The sequence below is a fragment of the Syngnathoides biaculeatus genome, chromosome 14, assembly GCF_019802595.1.
Source record: "Syngnathoides biaculeatus isolate LvHL_M chromosome 14, ASM1980259v1, whole genome shotgun sequence".
In the NCBI taxonomy this organism is placed as follows: Eukaryota; Metazoa; Chordata; class Actinopteri; order Syngnathiformes; family Syngnathidae; genus Syngnathoides; species Syngnathoides biaculeatus.
In genome coordinates this window covers 22,024,526-22,042,898 of record NC_084653.1, presented here as the reverse complement: position 1 = coordinate 22,042,898, position 18,373 = coordinate 22,024,526, and the positions used below count along the sequence as shown (strand labels likewise).

General features: G+C 45.0%; 1 protein-coding gene and 1 long non-coding RNA gene across 6 annotated transcripts in view; both read left to right on the top strand.

Annotated features, from left to right (window-relative positions):
• Positions 1-1,451: 1,451 nt before the first annotated feature.
• On the top strand, positions 1,452-13,516 carry LOC133512683 (uncharacterized). The gene is made up of 7 exons (XR_009798245.1): positions 1,452-3,354; positions 3,446-3,638; positions 6,562-6,653; positions 9,127-9,232; positions 9,377-9,497; positions 11,212-11,379; positions 12,739-13,516. It is a non-coding gene; the product is annotated as an uncharacterized LOC133512683 (long non-coding RNA).
• A 4,221-nt stretch (positions 13,517-17,737) lies between these two features.
• igsf3 (immunoglobulin superfamily, member 3) overlaps positions 17,738-18,373 on the top strand; it is a 124,993-nt gene continuing 124,357 nt past the window's right edge. For 3 of the 5 annotated variants that reach the window (XM_061842512.1, XM_061842514.1, XM_061842510.1), the window contains exon 1: positions 17,738-18,367. In XM_061842512.1, coding sequence (XP_061698496.1) covers positions 18,328-18,367 — 40 coding nt within the window. In that variant the 5' untranslated portion in view covers positions 17,738-18,327. The remainder of the gene's footprint in view (positions 18,368-18,373) is intronic. The other 2 variants (XM_061842513.1, XM_061842511.1) reach the window with 1 other exon arrangement.

Sequence of the window (18,373 nt, the reverse complement as noted above, 5' to 3'; positions counted from 1 at the left end):
CTGAATCAGAGGCACCCCATACAATCAGTAAGACTCAAACTTGTAACATGGCCAAGACCAAAGAGCTGTCCAAAGACACCAGAGACAAAATTGTACAACTCCACACAGCTGGAAAGGGGTATGGAGAATTTGCCGAGCAGCTTGGTGGAAAAAAGGTCCACTGTTGGAGCAATCATGAGAAAATGGAAGAAGCTAAACATGACGACGGTCAATCTCAATCGGAGCGGAGCCCCATGCGAGATATCACCTCGTGGGGTCGCAATGATCCTTAGAAAGGTGAGGAATCAGCCCAGGATTACACAACAGGACTTGCTCAATGACCTGAAAAGAGCTGGGACCACCGTTTCCAAGGTTATTGTTGGTAATACACTAAGACGTCATCATTTGAAATCATGTACAGCACGGAAGGTTCCCCTGCTTAAACCAGCACATGTCAAGGCCCGTCTCAAGCTTTCCAATGACCATTTGGATAATACAGAGGAGTCATGGGAGAAGGTTTTGTGGTCAGATGAGACCAAAATGGAACTTTTTGGTCATAATCCCTCTCACCGTGTTTGGAGGAAGACGAACGATGAGTTCCATCCCTACTGTGACGCATGGGGGTGGTAGCATCGTGCTTTGGGGGTGTTTTTCCGCACATAGGACAGGACGACTACAGTGTAATAGGGAGAGGATGACCGCGGCCATTTATTGTGAGATTTTGGTGAACAACCTCTTTCTCTCAGTCAGAGCATTGAAGATGGGTCGTGGCAGGGTCTTTCAACATGACAATGACCCGAAGCACACAGCCAGGACAACCGAGGAGTGGCTCCGTAAGAAGCACGTGAAGGTTCTGGCGTGGCCTAGCCAGCCTCCAGACATCAACCCAATAGAAAATCTTTGGAGGGAACTGAAACTCCTTGTTTCTCAGCGACGGCCCAGAAACCTGTCTGAGCTAGAGAAGATCTGTGTGGAGGAGTGGGCCAAAATCCTTCCTGCAGTGTGTGCAATCCTGGTGAACAACTACAGGAGACGTTTGACCTCTATAATTGCAAACAAAGGCAACTGTACCAAATGTTAACGTTGTTTTTTTCAGGTGTTCAAATACTTATTTGCATCTGTATCACACAAATAAATTGTTTGGAAAAAAAATCATACATTGTGATTTCTGGATTTTTCTTTTTAGAGGATCTCTCTCACAGTGCACATCCACCTACGATGGAAATTTCAGACCCTCCATGATTTCTAAGTATGAGAACTTGCACTATAGCATGGTGTTCAAGTACTTGTTTCCTTCACTGTATATGTTTGTATCATCAAGTGTGGTTTAGGTGCTCTTCTTCCTCCGTATTAGCAGCCACAAGGCTCCTGCGAGCCCTTCAAGTGCCGGCAGCGTTCGCACACGCCCGCGACACACGCAGATGCTGTAGCGCTGATGCATGTCGCTAATTAGCTGACAAACTCGGGCACACTTCAACCCACGGCTGGATATTTACAGCAGTTGTTTAACAAGCAGCCTTTTCCCCGCACCGTGTTCTCGAGGAACGCCGAGTCTTTATTAGAATTTGATTCACGCCGAATCGTTTCGGCGGGTGTGGGGGGAAATAGTAAAGGTAAATTGCCATGAATTGGAATGTAAGACGGTGTCGGTCACACCTAATTTGGAGGTGGGATACACCCTTGACCGGTCGCCAGCCAATCACAGATCAGACGCAGATTAAAAAACATTCAGTCATATTCAAACCCACGGTCAACGTTCTGAACATGTACTGAATCAATCATACATCGTGTGGGGAATTTTCAAATGAATGTATTGCTGGATATTGTTCGAACACTCGGGAGGATGGATTTACTCTTCATACTTTTCCAAAAGACCCGGTTCGTCGTGAAAAATGGAAAAGGACGAGAGCTTCGTGGGTTCAGAATGACAGGTAGGTGTGTACAGAGCTATTAAAAAAAATAATCGTAATCCTTCTCTCAGAACGTAACAAAAGATCAGCGTACGTTAGTCAGGGGTGCTAAATGTATCGATGTGACGTTGGCGCCCCGTCCGACAATCACGGCTCTGGCGCCGTGCCCCGCCCATCGTGGCTTCGGCTGGGGTGACTCAGCCGGGCCGCTTTACAGCTGTTTCACATTGGGACTGTAATTAGACAGGCATTTAAGTTGGAGTTTTTGTCCCTGGCGTTTGCCAGTTCGTTGCCTTGCGTTAGCGAGTTGCATTCACTTCCTGTGGGACTCTCCGCTTCTACGCGTAAGTTAGAGTAATCCTGGTCACAGCGATTCTGCGCCCTTTTGTTTGATCCTGACCTGCTGAGTTGTTAGTTTGCCCCATAGTCATCGGACCTTGCTGCATGTTTTTTGGGATCCCGCCGAGCCTTTCTGTACCTCTGCCTTGTCGGACTGCTACACCGTCTAGGACCCAGTTTCCGGAATAAACTACATTGAACATTATGCCTCTGCCTCAAAGTCCTGCATTTGGGTTCGCCCCTGTACCGGAGGTTCGTGGCATACATACTGTCGCGGAGTCTGTTGTTAGTTAGAAGTCATCCTCATATCATCGAAATACGGCTCGAAACGATCGGGTAATATTGCCCCGGTCACTTCACTCGACTGTGAGATGTTCTCTTCTTCGAAAAGAGCTTCCGTGCCAGAAGGAGTTGTCGGGAAAAATCCGAAAATCTCTGTTGTTCCTCACCCATGGCAGATGCCATTACGTGTTTTCAATGGGGAATGTCCCAGTGTGACGTCTGCAGGCAATATGGCTACCACTTGGATGTCGAGCAAGACTTCCGCAACTTTGCGCATGGATGACACGCTCTCCGCTCATATTTATTTTTTTTCATTTCAACATTGACGTGAATAATGTTACATGTATTTTTCGTTACAATATCTAGTTTAGAATGTTTATGGGCATGATAGTGGCCCTTTAAGAATGATTCTTCTGACGAGCCGATCTTTTTGCGGGCCAGAAAACGGATTCAGCACGAGACGGCCGTTGCTCGAACCCCGGTGCTTGTAGCTTAGCTTGCTATTGTTTGTGATTTATGTTTGAAATGTTGCAGTTTTGTACCGCATAAATGTGTTGGTGGCCGTGGGTAACGCAGCAGAAACAAGAAATTATGTATTCATCAGTTTAAGCATAATCATGTCTTGCACAAACATATTAAGTTAATACACAACGTAAACGCACCCCTCCCCATCGGTTGAACGTCTTCTGGGTCGGCGAGCTGCTGGTCGACGTGAGAGTGAAGCGAGCAGGCCTGACGCTCACCACCAGTGCGAGGCGGTCCGGTCGGCGCCACTCGGACTTGTGCCGTCGGAGAGGAGGAAATGAGAGATGAGAGATGCGCTCCATTTTCTTTTCATCACGAGGTGCCAAGCTCAGTCTAATTGCACTCAGCACAGCATGTAACCGCCTCTGATGTTGCTTTTTCATCCAATTTATGATATATTTTTTACACAGGTTCAATTGGTCAAAGAACGCCTTGCCAGCGTACTGAACGTCGGCGGTCATTTTCAATGGGAAGGCCGGATTTGGACCGCATGAGTTCGTTGCAGTTTCGAACTTGGTTGTTACCGACGGTTAACAAAAAAAAAAAAAAAAGAGACTGTGGAGTATAATAATGCATCATCCAAAGTTATGGAACAACAACAAGGTAAGCCAACATTAGCTTGTTCATTTTTTATATTAAAAATAGTTTAATATGCATATTTCCGGTTCAGTTCTTGTTGATCTCTTTGTCACCATCTGGTGGTAATTTGGTGCCAAAGGAACCATTTGAAGTGAGTTGAGGATGGCTCATTTCCTTTCTCCCATGAAATGGGGGTTCGCTCTGCTAAAAATATCCATCCATCCATCCATTTTCTTCGCCGCTTATCCTCACGAGGGTCCCAGAAAGACACTGACCTTTGTTAAAAATGAAATTATTTTGGCTAAAATTATATGCCTGTATTTTATATACCTTATTTTATGTTAGTTATTTTAAAATGGAAAATTCTGTAATAACGCCTTAAAAATATACAGCATAGTTTACATAAATTGTGTACAATTCTGTAATGGCAATCATCCATTCATTTTCTTTGCTGCTTATCCTCACGAGGGTCGCGGGGAGTGCTGGGACCAATCCCAGCAGTCAACGGGCAGGAGGCGGGGCACACCCTGAACTGGTCGCCAGCCAATCGCAGGGCACATCAAAGACAAACAGCTGCACTCAAAATCACACCTATGGGCAATTTAGAGTGTCCAATTAATGTTGCATGTTTTGGGGATGTTGGAGGAAACCATAGTGCCCGGAGAAAACCCACGCAGGCACGGGGAGAACATGCAAACCCCACAGAGGCGGGTCCGGGATCGAACGCGGGACCTCCAAACTGTGAGGCCAACACTTTACCAGCTGCCCGGCAAAAAATAATCTTTCCTTATCTATCCTTGCAAGGAACCAGAACATTTAAATCCTTTTCCGCTTGCAATCAATTTGTGTTTCCATATTTTGTAACATATATTTGTACCATTTTTTTTCTGATGAAAAATACGCGCCTTGGCTCAATAACGCTTTGGAAACAGCACGAGAAAGTCTTTCGTCAGAGGCGTTAGACGATGTCCCCGATTACGCAGCCGGACTTCTGTAACGGATCGTGAGGCTTCTTTGAAAAGCGCACCGACTAGCAACTCTACAAAAACCTTCAGCGAATTGGCGGGAGTTGTCGAAAAAAAAACGTCAGAAGAAGGCTCTCTGATGGTTAGCAAGTCCTCTCTTGTGGACTTGAGCCCCGAGACGCCCGTGAAACACAAAAACACAAACAATAACCGAGAGTATGCCGCAGACTTCCACACTGGTACGCGTTCGGTAGAGAGGTTAAATGGCGGCGCGGATGTGACATCGGTGAAAACAACCCATTGGGGAAATGCAATGGAATGTCTAATATTTTAGTATTTATACATTTTTTGTCTATGTAGGCCCTGCCTGCTATCGATGTTTGCTGCTTGCATTCAATTTGCGCTGGTTGTTTTGTTTGTTCTGTCACTTTAAACAGGCAGACGAATAATGTTTTAAAATCTTTCAAGTGACCAACAAAAAACGGATCTTAACTGTAATGTTGGCCTTCTGAAAAGAGTATCGATTAAGCTAGTTAGCTTAGCTCGGTGACACGATCAGCACGATGGAGGTTGAGACCGTGCAGCGAGATACCAGCGTCGGAAAATCGTCCACAAGGCCAAGTCTCCGTGAAGCGCAGAGCCGCAGATGGTCCTAAGTCTTTCGTTGGAAGCATTAGACGATGTCCCCGCTTACGTAGCCGGACTTGTGTACCGGATTTGGTACCGGCTTTGAAGAGCGTGCCGACTAGCAACTCCGGAAAAAGCTTCAGCAAATTAGCGAGAGTTGTCGAAAAAAAGTCAGAAGAAGGCTTTCTGATGGTTAGCAAGTCCTCTCTTGTGTGCTTGAGTCCCGAGATGCCCGTGAAACACAAAAACAGTAACGGAGAGAATTCCAGAGGCTACAACACTGGTACGTGTTCGGTAGGGAGGTTAAATGGCGGCACGCAGTGGTGTGTGGGTAAATCAGCAAAAAATGTGACGTCAGTGAATGCAACCCATTGGAGAGACAAGTAGCCGCTCTCTAGCTCTCTGTGCTAACCTCCAACACGATCCGTTAGCCTCACTCGTGTACCGTGCGTGTAGCAGCAAGCAACCCACAGCAAAAAAAAATAAAATAAAACATAAAAACAGCTCCTGTATATCTTGATCTTGGTGATGACCCGTGAACAGATAAAAGCAGGCCTATTAGCATTTCTCTAAAATACTTTTGAGTCATCAAAATTGGCAGTTGAGTTTTCTACGAACGGCAAATTCGACGGTTGCCCCCCCCCCTTCCCAACACCCCCTTTTTGATGTGCTAATGGGCTTTTTTTGATTTGTGTATGTAAAGCATGTTTTACGCCAAACGGCGTTCTCAATAGCGATGGCATCAATTAAAGCTTTTTTTTTTTTTTTTTTGCTAGGAGGCCTATCTGTTTTTATTTTATTTTATTTTATTTTTTTTCTCACAAACATCTGAAGAGCAAGCAGAAAAAAGGTGGGAGCGGGGGCAAGTTGTGGATTAAGGGAACTGTAAGGATATATTTACTTTACTACGCTCACAGCACGAATAGAGTACAGCCGGGAGGTACGAAATATGGGTCAATAGCAATAACGTGCTCATGCGTTTAAAGTTATTACACCAGCTAAAAAAAAATGAGAATTTCCTCTTTTTTTGTTTTTTGACTTATCCATCTTGAACTACCGCACGGATGACATCACAAGACCTGTGCGCGATGCATTTAAAGGCAGATATCCTGTCGTTCCCTGCTTTTCTTTTCCGTTTTTTGAACGGCTTCAAAAGAAAATATCAAAAGTCAATGCAACCATCAGGTATTATTTCAGGCTTTTCGATGTAAGATGAAAGGCACCGAGGTTAAAAAAAATGTATTTTGATTCATCCTCTGCCTCGCAGCCGTTCCTATTGTGAAGGGTAAAGGTTTTTTTTTTTTTTTTTTTTTTTTTTAAGTGTGGTTTCAGCATGTTGATTGTTCTTTCTCCAGACTTGGACTTTGATCGACAGAATTTCTCCAGCGCTCGTCATCGTTGGCGTCCCAGGTGAGCTGGAACCCGTCCCGGCTGACTTTGGCGAGAGGTAAGGGAACACCCCGTACTGTATTTAGAGGCTTCAGTCAAACCCGACATTTTTGTTTTCGGAACGTTGGAAGAAGTCTGAGCGAACATGCAAACGTCTCAACTCTGAGGCAAAAGTGATAACCGCGAGTCCATCGTGCTTCCCTCATGTTAATGAATATGAACAACAAAAATGTATTCAAGGACCAGTGACAAACTACAAAACTTAAAGGTCCACTGTCATGAAATGCATGATTTTTAATATGTTATTAATGGGGGGAAAAAAAGGCAGCCGAATGGAGCCATCTGTTTTTTTCACCACAAAACATGATTCTGACATACAATATACGGCTTTTTGTAACTCCCGTCATGAAAAACCTCTCGAGGGATTTGTTTTGGAGAAGAACCAGGAACTGACGTACAGGGCAGTAGCGCACTCAAGCGGTCTCGTATGTTTCTACTAGTTTTACATGCTGGAAGGTCGCTCGTTGTTCCTTCGTGTTAGCCAAAATGCGGGCTCGTTGTATTGCTGGATATTGTTCGAACACTCGGGAGGATGGATTTACCCTTCATAAGTTTGGAAGAGACCCGGTTCGTCGTGAAAAATGGATTGCACGAGTGCAAAGGACGATAGCCTCGTAGGTTCCAAATGACGGGTAGGTGTGTATACAACTACTAAAAAAAAAAAATAGTTGGGGGGGGGGCATAATCCGTAAGTCAGTGGTGCTAAATGTGTCGATGTGCATGTCGGTGCCGCGTCTCCCGATCTCGGCTTCAGTGCCACGTCGTGCCGGGCCGCGTTACGTTACATCGCTCGCTCCTGACTACGCTACATACTGTCATACATACTGTCTGGGAGTCTGTTGTTAGTTAGAAGTGATCCGCATATCATCTAAATATGGCTCGAAACGATAGGGTGATATTGCCTCGGTCACTTCACTTGATTGTGAATGGTCTCTTTTCTCTCTCTTTCTCGGCGTTGGGAAGGGGGGGGGGCGCAATCCTCTCAGAATGTAACAAATCATCCGCGCACATAAGTCATGGATGCTAAATGTGTCGATGTACCGGTTGGCGCGGAGCACGGCTTCGGACGAGCCGTCGTCGAAGCCGTGCCTTTGTCCACTGCGATCACGGCTTTGGGTGGCTCATGGCGGCGCCGAGGTGGCTCATTCTGGCGCTGAGCTGGGGTGGCTCAACGTGGCGCCGAGCCGGGCCGGGGTGGCTCGTCGTGGGGCCTGGCCGCTTTACGGCGTTGTCGTCGCTCGCTTCTGAGTACGCTACATACTGTCATACATACTGTCTGGGAATCTGTTGTTAGCTAGAAGTGATCCGCATATCATCTAAATATGGCTTGACACGATAGGGTAATATTGCCCCGGTCACTTCACTCGATTCTGATATGTTCTCTTTTTCGGAAAGAACTTCCGTGTAGGTGACACAAAATTGTTTTCAATGTCCCGGTGCGATGTAACGAACAGAGAATGTGGGCAACATGGCTACCACTTCGATGTCGAATGAGACTTCCGCAACTTTGCGCATGCATGACGCGCTCTCCACTCATATTTATTTTTTCGTATGGACAAGTGAATAATGTTATATGTATTTTTCATTACAATATCAATTTTAGAATGTTTATAGGCATGACACTTGACCTTTGAGTGACAAACTACACAAGCAACGCACACATGTAAATGCAAAATTCTGTTCACGTAGTCAGCGAGTCTCTTCTCTTCTAGATTAAACACAGCTGATGCTGAATGTCAACAGCATCTTCTTTTAGTTTGACTTGCTAACAGCTGCATTTTAAATATATTTTTTTATTTTATTTGATGTTCATGCTCTGAAAAAAAATAATAATAATCAGAAGTTACTCAACACTTTTTATATTTTTTCACTGAACACTTTCTTACTCTTACTCAAATGTGGACAATTTTATTTTCGTTTTATTTAAGTGATATTACTGTAAAGTAACTGTACTCTTAAATGAGTACAATATTTGGCTACTCTACAAACTTCTGTATTCTATATTAGCAACAAGAATTACAAATTAGCTCACAGTTACCTAGCTAGCTACCAAACCTAAATTGATCCTATCGATAGATGGATCGGTAGTTAGTTTGAGTCATATTACTGTAAAGTAACTGGACTCTTACATGAGCACAATATTTGGCTACTCTACAAACCTCTGTATTCTATATTAGCAAGAATAACTTCAAATTAGCTAGCAGTTACCTAGCTAGCTATCAATCCCAAATTGATCCCATCGATAGATGGATCGGTAGTTAGTTAGATTGAGTCATATTACTGAAAAGTAACTGTACTCTTACATGAGAACAATATTTGGCTACTCTACAAACCTTCGTATTCTATATTAGCAAGAAGAACATGAAATTAGTTAGCAGTTACCTAGCTAGCTACCAATCCTAAATTGATCCTATCGATAGATGGGTCGGTAGTTAGTGTACTTTACTTTACTTTACTTTACTTTACTTCAGGACACCTGGACTTGATGGATAATACCTCCTTTGGTGTTGTTAGCCGAGAGCCAAAGACAGGACCGGACCTGCCAGCGACATCTGTCATCATCCAGCACGAATCTGTGTGAGTTTTTTTGTACATGTTCTGAGAGTGTATTTGTGTAATCTGCTCTGTTTTTCTGAATTTGACTCCAAACTACTTTTTTTGTTGTTGTTGTTGTTTTTTTGGCGTGTCCCGCTCCATTATTACACAATGTTTGTGAGGCAGTACGCCGCACATGCATAATGGATGACAGTCGACTTGATTCGCACGGCGGGGCGACACCAGCATTATCGCGACGTAGACGGAAGATGATCACAGACGGCGAGCGTGCTTTTTGTGCAGCGGGGTAAGAATACATCGTTGAGGTACAAGCTCATTGGTTTTCATTTGATCGTTTTATCCTGATTGCCTTGTTTCTCATGCAACTCGTTAGGACTTACAATTCCGGTTTACGTAGCTTCTGCGGAAACGGAACGAAATCCATCTTTTTTCATGTTTGATTTGAACGCTCTGATGCCACACGTCTCAATCTCAAAAGTTTTCCATTTCCCAGGAAATCTCAAGAGTTTCCAATTTCCCATAGTTTCGAATGCAGCGTTGCCGTCGTGAATGTTGCACCCTTTGTCTGCAGGGGGCAGTAACGTGCATTGCAAAGTGTTTGGCAAACAATTGAAGCCTCATTGTAATGAGTAAATTTCTCATTGTAATGAGTAACTTTGTCATTGTAATGAATAACTTACTCATTACAATGAGTAACTTACTCATTGTAATTCACGAGTAAGTTACTCATTACAAACAGCTACCTATTGGTTTTAGCTTATTTACCTGCAAGCAGTAGCTTCCTGCGTTCAAGTAGTCGTAGCTTATTTACCTGCTAGCGATAGCTTTCTGATTAAGGAATAAGGGTCTTTTATACATGCACACAGGAAATGGACTAGTTACTCATTACAATGAGAAACTTACTCATTACAATGAGAAAGTTTCTCATTACAATGAGTACGTTACTCATTGTAGCTCATGAGTAAGTTTCTCATTACTGTCAAAAAAAAAAGACTGTCAAAAAACGGCTTCCTGTTGGTTGTAGCTTATTTACCTGCTAGCAGTAGCTTCCTGCGTTCAGGTAGTCGTAGCTTATTTACCTGCTAGCGGTAGCTTCCTGAATAAGGAATAAGGGTCTTTTATACATGCACACATGCAATGGACTAGTTACTCATTACAATGAGAAAGTTACTCATTACAATAAGAGTGTCGATAAATGGCTACCTGTGGGTCTTAGCTTATTTACCTGCTTGCGGTAGCTTCCTGTGTTCAGTTAGTCGTAGCTTATTTACCTGCTCGGGGTAGCTTCCTGAATAAGGAAAAAGGGTCTTTTATACATGCACACATTCAATGGACTAGTTACTCATTACAATATGAGAGTTTCTCATTACAACAAGAAAGTTTCTCATTACAATGAGAAAGCAGTTTTTTTTCCAGTGTCCCTTTAGGGGCTCTGTACAAACTCAAACACACAAATGTAAAATTAAAACACTTGCGAGACGCACGGAATCAACTTTGCGGTAAATAGCCAGGCTGATGTCACAAGGCCACGCCCCTTCATGGCCTACGCCAACATACAAATAGCACACCACATTTTTGTGTGACTTTGGCTTCAATTTATCAAAGCAGTTTAAATATCTTTTGCTCTTAAATTGTCATTTTGCAATAGATTTTTGTTTTTATTTGCAAAAAAAAATTAGATTTGCTCTAAACTGACTACCACTGCAGTTTAAAGTTTTGCGATCGCAAGTTTCGACGCGAAACGTCGCACACATCACAGTGACGGGCGCAGCGGGCAAAAGGAGCACTCAGTCTGGTTGAAACGTGACACGGTGTGACAAAGGAAGGGAAAGAAGAGGTCTATCAAAAGGTGAGAAATTGAAAGAAAGTGCTTGATGGCCATTTCAATATTAATACTCTGCATTAGGAAGCCTTCTGATGAATAATTCATCTGACGGAAAATGCATGCTAATGCACCGCGAGACGCCGGCGAGCCAAAGTAACTTTGTTGTGTGCCGCAGGTCTCCTCGCATGACACCCGAATGCCATCTTTGACGGCGGCGGCCTCAGCAGTGCGCAGTCGCAGTTTGGCGCTGATTGGGTGTAATCGGCTGCGCTGATGTCGAAGTGCGCACAGCCAGTAATTGAACTTCTCTGCGCCGGTGACTCAGATGACTTGAAATTGCCCGGTGAGGATCGGTGCGCTTCTGGGTGGAATCTTGCCTTTTGCACGCCACACGTACCGAATATTTATTTATTTGCGTGACAAGGATAAAATTGCCATGTTTGATTATGCGCCGACAGTGAGTGGTGGTGTACTTGAGATATTTAAAAGTATTCCAAAGGGAGTCTTTAGTGTATTCATTCGTCACAAAACTTTGGGTACAAACTGTTGTTATCCTCTAATAACCTCACATGAAACCTGATTTGTCAGCAGTTTAAGCACATTTCAAATCCGTTGTCCAAATATTTGCGGACCTGACGCGAATATATTTATTATTTATTCTCATTATTTTGGAAAACAAATGCAGCAAATTGTCACTTGTGCTCTCACTTTCACAAAATAACATCACACTTCCAACAAGCCCATCGCTACAGTATTTGTTTATATATATATCCATCCATTCTCCGCTTATCCTCACAAGGGTCACGGGGAGTGCTGGAGCCTATCCCAGCCTATAGCCTATCCTATCCCTACCCCTATCCCCTATCCCATCAGGCGGCGTGGTACACCCTGAACTGGTTGCCAGCCAATCGCGGGGCACATCGAGACAAACAGCCGCACCTAGGGTCAATTCAGAGTGTCCGATTAATGTTGCATATTTTGGGTATCTGGGAGGAAATCGGAGTGCCCAGAGGAAACCCACGCAGGCATGGGGAGAACATGCAAACTCCACACAGGGGGGTCCAGAAACCAGGGAGCTACATACACTACTTTAAAAACACATCATAAGTGATGCTGATTATTGAATATATTCATCTACGCATATCACTATAGAACACAGGTGTTAAACTCAAGGCCCGGGGGCCAGATCTGGCCCACCACATGATTTTATGTGGCCCGTGAAGCCAAATTTAGAAGATCAATTTCCATGATTCTTGTCAACATCTGTACCAAAATTTCAAATTGTCATATGTCATAAATAGCCCACGCAGGCATGGGGAGAACATGCAAACTCCACACAGGCAGGTCCGGGATTGAACCCGGGACCTCAGAACTGTGAGGCCAACACTTTCCAGCTGCTCCACCGTACCGCCAAATACTGTATACATATATATCTACGTCAGATGTGATGATTCTAAATAGGCTCGTCTTTATTTGAGGGAAACATTTTTGTTCTCATTTGTAATTCTGAGGAGTTCACAGTACTTCAGTGCAAGCTGCGCTCGACAACCAAAGTCATCCCTTTCCCGCTCTTCGTCCTTCTTCTCTGATATCCTCGCTTGTTTATGAAAATTGTGAGCGCTTTGCGTCACCTTTGCGGCCCCGCTTCGCGTTCCCGCGCGCGGCGGCGTCCGCGATTCAAAGTCTTGTTCTCTCGTTCCAGGCTGACCCCCCTCTCCCCGCCTGCGCTGCACCCGAGCCCATCACCTCAACAAATAGCGATGTAGGCCGCTGAAATATTCATATTTTCAAAGAAATTAAATTCGCTGCACACGTTTCACGCTGAAGCAGGACCCTGGTATGAAGCGCATGCCTCCTCTGTTTCCATGGAGACATCAAATGCCCCCCCCCACACACACACCCCACTGCACCCATCTGAAAACATTCTTGTTCTCCTGTGAGAAAACATATTTAAGGCCATTTTCCAAGATGGGAGGTGATCCGATCGCTGTAACTGCATGTGCAATATGTAGACCAGGCGTAATCAACCGAGCCAGCTGGAATTGACACCGTCGGATCTGGACCGACCTCTGAAGAACCGGGTACAAATGTTTGCATATGTTTTTTGTTTTGTTTTTTTCATTTCTTTTGCCAAAGCAGAGGACAAAGATCTTTTTTTTTTCCCCAGCTAGTTGGACCATTTAAATCATTCCAATTAGAGTGAAACGTGCCCACAAAGTTGTTCGATTTGTAAACTTTTCAGAGAAAACGGACTGATCGCGACACAGAAAAGCAAAGAGGAAAATTGTGGTGACCGGGAGTGGAGATTAAGGTGCACGACGACCAAAGCAGCATGAAAATGACGATAAAATAAAAATGGAATGTACACTTGTTGGATAAACAGGGGGATAATGTAGAAATAATTGTAAATATAATTACGTAACTGTTCCTGCCTGCAATGAAGAATGCTTTGCTCTGCTCAAATTAAGAAAATGTTCCTGCCTGCAATAAAGAATGCTTTGCTCTGCTCTAGATTACTGTCACTGGATACAAATACTTGATTACGACCCACTCGACGGAGTAGTTTTCGTCAAAGCAGAACGGATTTTGACAAAAAGCATGTCGCAGATGTTACGTTATTAAAATACATTTGAACTGATTTTTTTTTAATTGGGAAAAAATGTATATCTCCTTCAAAGAGTAACTCAATATTACACTTTTAAAACCGCGATGAAATGTTACTTAAAACCTTGCCTTGCACCGTTACGTTTCAGTTTAGTTTTGCAGTTTGTAAATTGCGTTACTCGTTTTTTTTAAATAGATGTTCAAATTATTTTTACAGCCATATAGCAGTTACGCATGTTTTTTTTTTTAAATAATTGGGACAGCTCGACGCCGGATAGTTTACTTCTTTTCTCGCTATTTGATATGAGAAAAGAAATGTTAAATTAATTTAGTTAATAATCTTGTTTTTTTTTTTTATTTTATTGTCAAAGGAAGAGCCCATTAAAAGACTGTATTGGCCTGTCAGAAGAATTTCACTGATGGTTCAAGAAGTTTGAACTGCAAAGCAAAGCAAACGGGCTTTTTGGTTCCAATAAAAAAATCCTAATAACGGCATTTATGTCGCATTCAAGCACGGTTTGGAACTTGCAATTCCCCGTCGGTACGACGGAGTAGCAGATGGATCTGTGGCACGTCACTTGTTTGTATGCACATGTAAGGGCCTGCTCATTTATTTATCCACCGCGAGCAGGGGAGCGTCGGGCTTCACTTTCTACTTCTTGGATTTTATATTTTGTTTGCGCTCTCGCCAGCTCCGACGCGGCGATCCGTTTGGATCCATTTTCTCTTTCCCAGCTCACTTTGACATCACTCTTGTTTTAGATTGAGACCATCGATTCTGCAGATTTGCACAAATCGATAGGAATGGCGGGGTTGTAATCTTGACCTGGGTTTCCCCAAATCTTTTCAGCTCAAGACCCAAATTAGAAATATGGTTCTGCCCTCCAGAAATATTTTCAACCGTAAATGCATTTTCCCAGCAGTCTTTCTGACATAATAAGCTAATAAATGGGATAATGCAAATATGAAACCTATATTTTCTTTTTTTTCGGAGCCAACTCACCACGGGGTCGTAATCAGTTGACAGTTCCACCCCTCTCTTCACGAGAGACTCCAAGACATGTAGCCGCAAGTCCAATGACACGACCACACAAAGTCAAACATCGAACTGCGACCCAGGGTGTCCTGGTACCAAATACCCATGTGGACAATCTGTGATGAGTCCAGAAATCCAATAACAGAACACTGATCTGGTTATGATTGGGGGTGGGGGGGCATTCCTCTCAGTCACGTCCTTACAGGTCTCCCTGTCATTACCCATCTGAGCATTCAGGTTCCCCCAGCAGGACCCCGTTTCCACGTTCCTAGATTCCTAGAGCCGGCTTCTGTAACCGGGGATCTGATCGCCAAGGTCTCCGTCTTCGGCCACCGCCCGGCTTGCACTGCACCCACCCCCTGTGGCCCCTGGGAAGGGAGACCCACATTACCTCCTTTGGGCTGTGCCCAACCAGGCCCCATAGGTCCAAGCCCGGCCACCAGGCGCTTACCTTCGAGCCCCACCTCCAAGCCTGGTTCCAGAGGGGAAGGGGGGCAGGGAAAATCAATTCATTTATGTTTTTCATCACAAGAGTCTTATTGCCGTTCTTTGTCTGGTCCCTCACCTAGGACCTGTTTGTCACGGGTGACCTGAGACCCACATTACCCCTTTTGGGCTGTGCCCAACCGGGTCCCATAGGTCCAAGCCTGACCACTAGGCGCTTACTTTTGAGCCCCACCTCCAAGCCTAGCTCCAGAGGGGGGGCAGGGAGACTCCATCCATTTATGTTTTTCATCACAAGAGTCTTATAGCCGAGCTTTGTCTGGTCCCTTACCTAGGATCTGTTTGTCACGGGTGACCCGAGACCCACATTACCCCTTTTGGGCTGTGCCCAACCGGCCCCATAGGTCCAAGCCCGGCCACCAGGCGCTTACCTTTTAGCCCCACCTCCAAGCCTAGCTCAAGAGGGGCGGCAGGGAAACTCCATCCATTTATGTTTTTCATCACAAGAGTCTTATAGCCGAGCTTTGTCTGATCCCTCACCTAGGACCTGTTTGTCACGGGTGACGCTAGCAAATTAGCTCCTAGGATCATTGGAACACACAAATCCCCCCCACCACGATAAGGTGGAGGGGCAATTATACTCATTTACTTGCATTTCTAAAGAAAAAACTAATTTGAATGGTTGAATTTATGCTTGTTTTGTGACTTTGCAACAAAGCTGGCAGAAACAAGAGCACGGGAGTATTAAAAGGGTTAATTCACTTTGAATGATTCGTCATTACTGATCAAAGACTGTAAAATGAAAGAGCTGAATGAGTCCGCATGAAAGCACTTTATGCTGTATAGTCCATTTGTTCTCTTTGATGCCTTGTGGCCTAATATTGCATGTTTTTTAGCTCACTGCTATTTTCTTTTTGTTTTGTTATTGTTGATTGTTGTGGGATGATCAAACTTGACCGTCCTCCTGGCCTACATTTGATCCTCACATATGCAAATCGTGACCTTTTCCCACAGTGGTTAAGCGTCTGGTGGCGAGTCCCGCACTGTCCCGAGGGGGGAGGGTCCGAGGACGCTGAGAAGTTTTGCCAACTGTTTTTTCACCTGGGCACAGTTTAACTTCCATCCATCCATCCATCCTTTATCTACCGCTTTTCCGGTTCAGGTCGCAGGGGAAGTAGATTCAGCAGGGATACCCAGACTTCCCTTTCCCCAGCCACTTCTTCCAGCTCTAACTATCCTGAGGCGTTCCCAAGCTAGCTGAGAGACATAGTCTCTCCCGCGTGTCCTGGGTCGTCCCCGGGGTCTCTTTCCAGTGGGACATGCCCGGAACACCTCACCAGGGAGGTGTCCGAATCAAATGCCCCAGCCGCCTCTTCTGGCTCCTCTCAATGTGGAGGAGTAGCGGCTCGACACTGAGCCCCTCCCGGATGACTGAGCTTCTCACCCTATCTCTAAGGGAGAGCCCGGACACCCTGCGGGGGGAAACTCATTTCGGCCGCTTGTATCTGGGATCTTGTTCTTTCGGTCACGACCCACAGCTCATGCCCATTGGTGAGGGTAGGAACTTAGATCAACTGGTAAATTGAGAGCTTTGCCTTTCGACTTAGCTCCCTCTTTACCACAACGGACCGATACACAGCAGATGCTTCACCGATCCGTCTGTCGATCTGCCGCTCCATTCTTCCCTCACTCGTGAATAAGACCCCAAGATACTTCAACTTGGGGCAGGATTTCGTCCCCGATCTGGAGAGGGCACGCCACCCTTTTCCGTCCGAGGACCACATTCTCGGATTTGGAGATGCTGATTCTCATCCCAGCCGCTTCACACTCAGCTGCGAATCGTTCCAGGGAGAGCTGGAGAACACGGCTTGATGAAGCCAACAGAACCACATCATCTGCAAAGAGCAGAGATGCGATGCTGAGGCCACCAAACCGGACACCATCTACGCCTAGAATTTCTGTCCATAAAAGTTGTGAACAAAATCGGTGACAAAGGGCAGCCTTGATGGAGTCCAACTCTCACCGGAAACGGGTCCGATTTATTGCTGGCAATGCGAACCAAATTCTGACAGCGGTCGTACAGGGACGGAACAGCTCGTATCAGGGGGTTCGGTACCCCATACTCCTGAAGAACCCCACCCACAGGACCCCCCGAGCTTCTCAACCTATCTCTAAGGGAGAGACTGGAAACCCTGCGGAGGAAACTCATTTCGGCCGTTTCACAGTTTAACTTTTTTTTTTTAATAAAACGGAACGAGATGAAGAAAAACCTTGCTATAATATTCATGTTTTTTTATTAGATCTGGGGTTGTGTAAGATACAGATGTGATGTGTTTCGCGTTATAATGCGAACCTTAATAACGTGAAATTTACCAGTTGTGAAACTTATCACGTTGTAATGTAATGGTGAGCTTTATTTTTTTCATTTTATTTTATTTATAAATTTATTTTTTGTGTGGCGGCAATATGCTTTTGTAATAAGATGGATCAAAAGTGTGTTCAAAGGAGTAATAAATCTTTCGCTTAATGTGATGCAACGACAGGCCGAAGGCGTGCCAGAACGGCCCACATTAGTGCCCTCCCATTCGGCTTTTCCGGGGGCGACGGGGGGGGGGGGGGTGTTCAAGTCTCCGGGATTTGCAGTGAAAGCGGAGCACGCGGACCGTGATTTGATCTCTTATCAGCGGTACGGCGAAGAAACCTAAACGGGGCAAAAAAGTCAAAAAACGCGGATTTAACTCAGCTTCTTTTTTATTTTTATTTTTTTTTTTTTTTTCATTTTTGGCTTAACTCACGTTCCGTGTCGTGCTCGGCAATATCCCAAAGAGTCGTGCGGGACTTGGCGAGTGTGGACCGAGCCGGAGCTCCTCCGCAGTCCGTGGATGTGGTGGCGGTAGTACACCGGGGAGTGGGTTGGGTCGCCCGGGTGCCTGGCACACGTCCTCGGCGAGAAGGTGAGCGGAAGGAAGGACTTGCCATTTTTTGTTTGTTATTGTTTTTATTTTTATTTTTTTGCGGGGTAAGGTGCTCGTTTGTGCAGGACATTTGGGAGCACCTTGCGTGGATTTGTACCTTCCTCCCCCCCCCTTTTTTTTTTTATTATATTTTTTTTTCCCGGGTGTGGAGGAGCATCCGCTCGCTTGTTCATCCAGGAGAGGCGACCACATCGCGGGGGTGGCTGAGCTGAGCTGAGCCGAGCCAGGCACGATGGCAACCGGTGTGCTCCTCGTCGCCTTCGCGCTGCTCGGTAAGT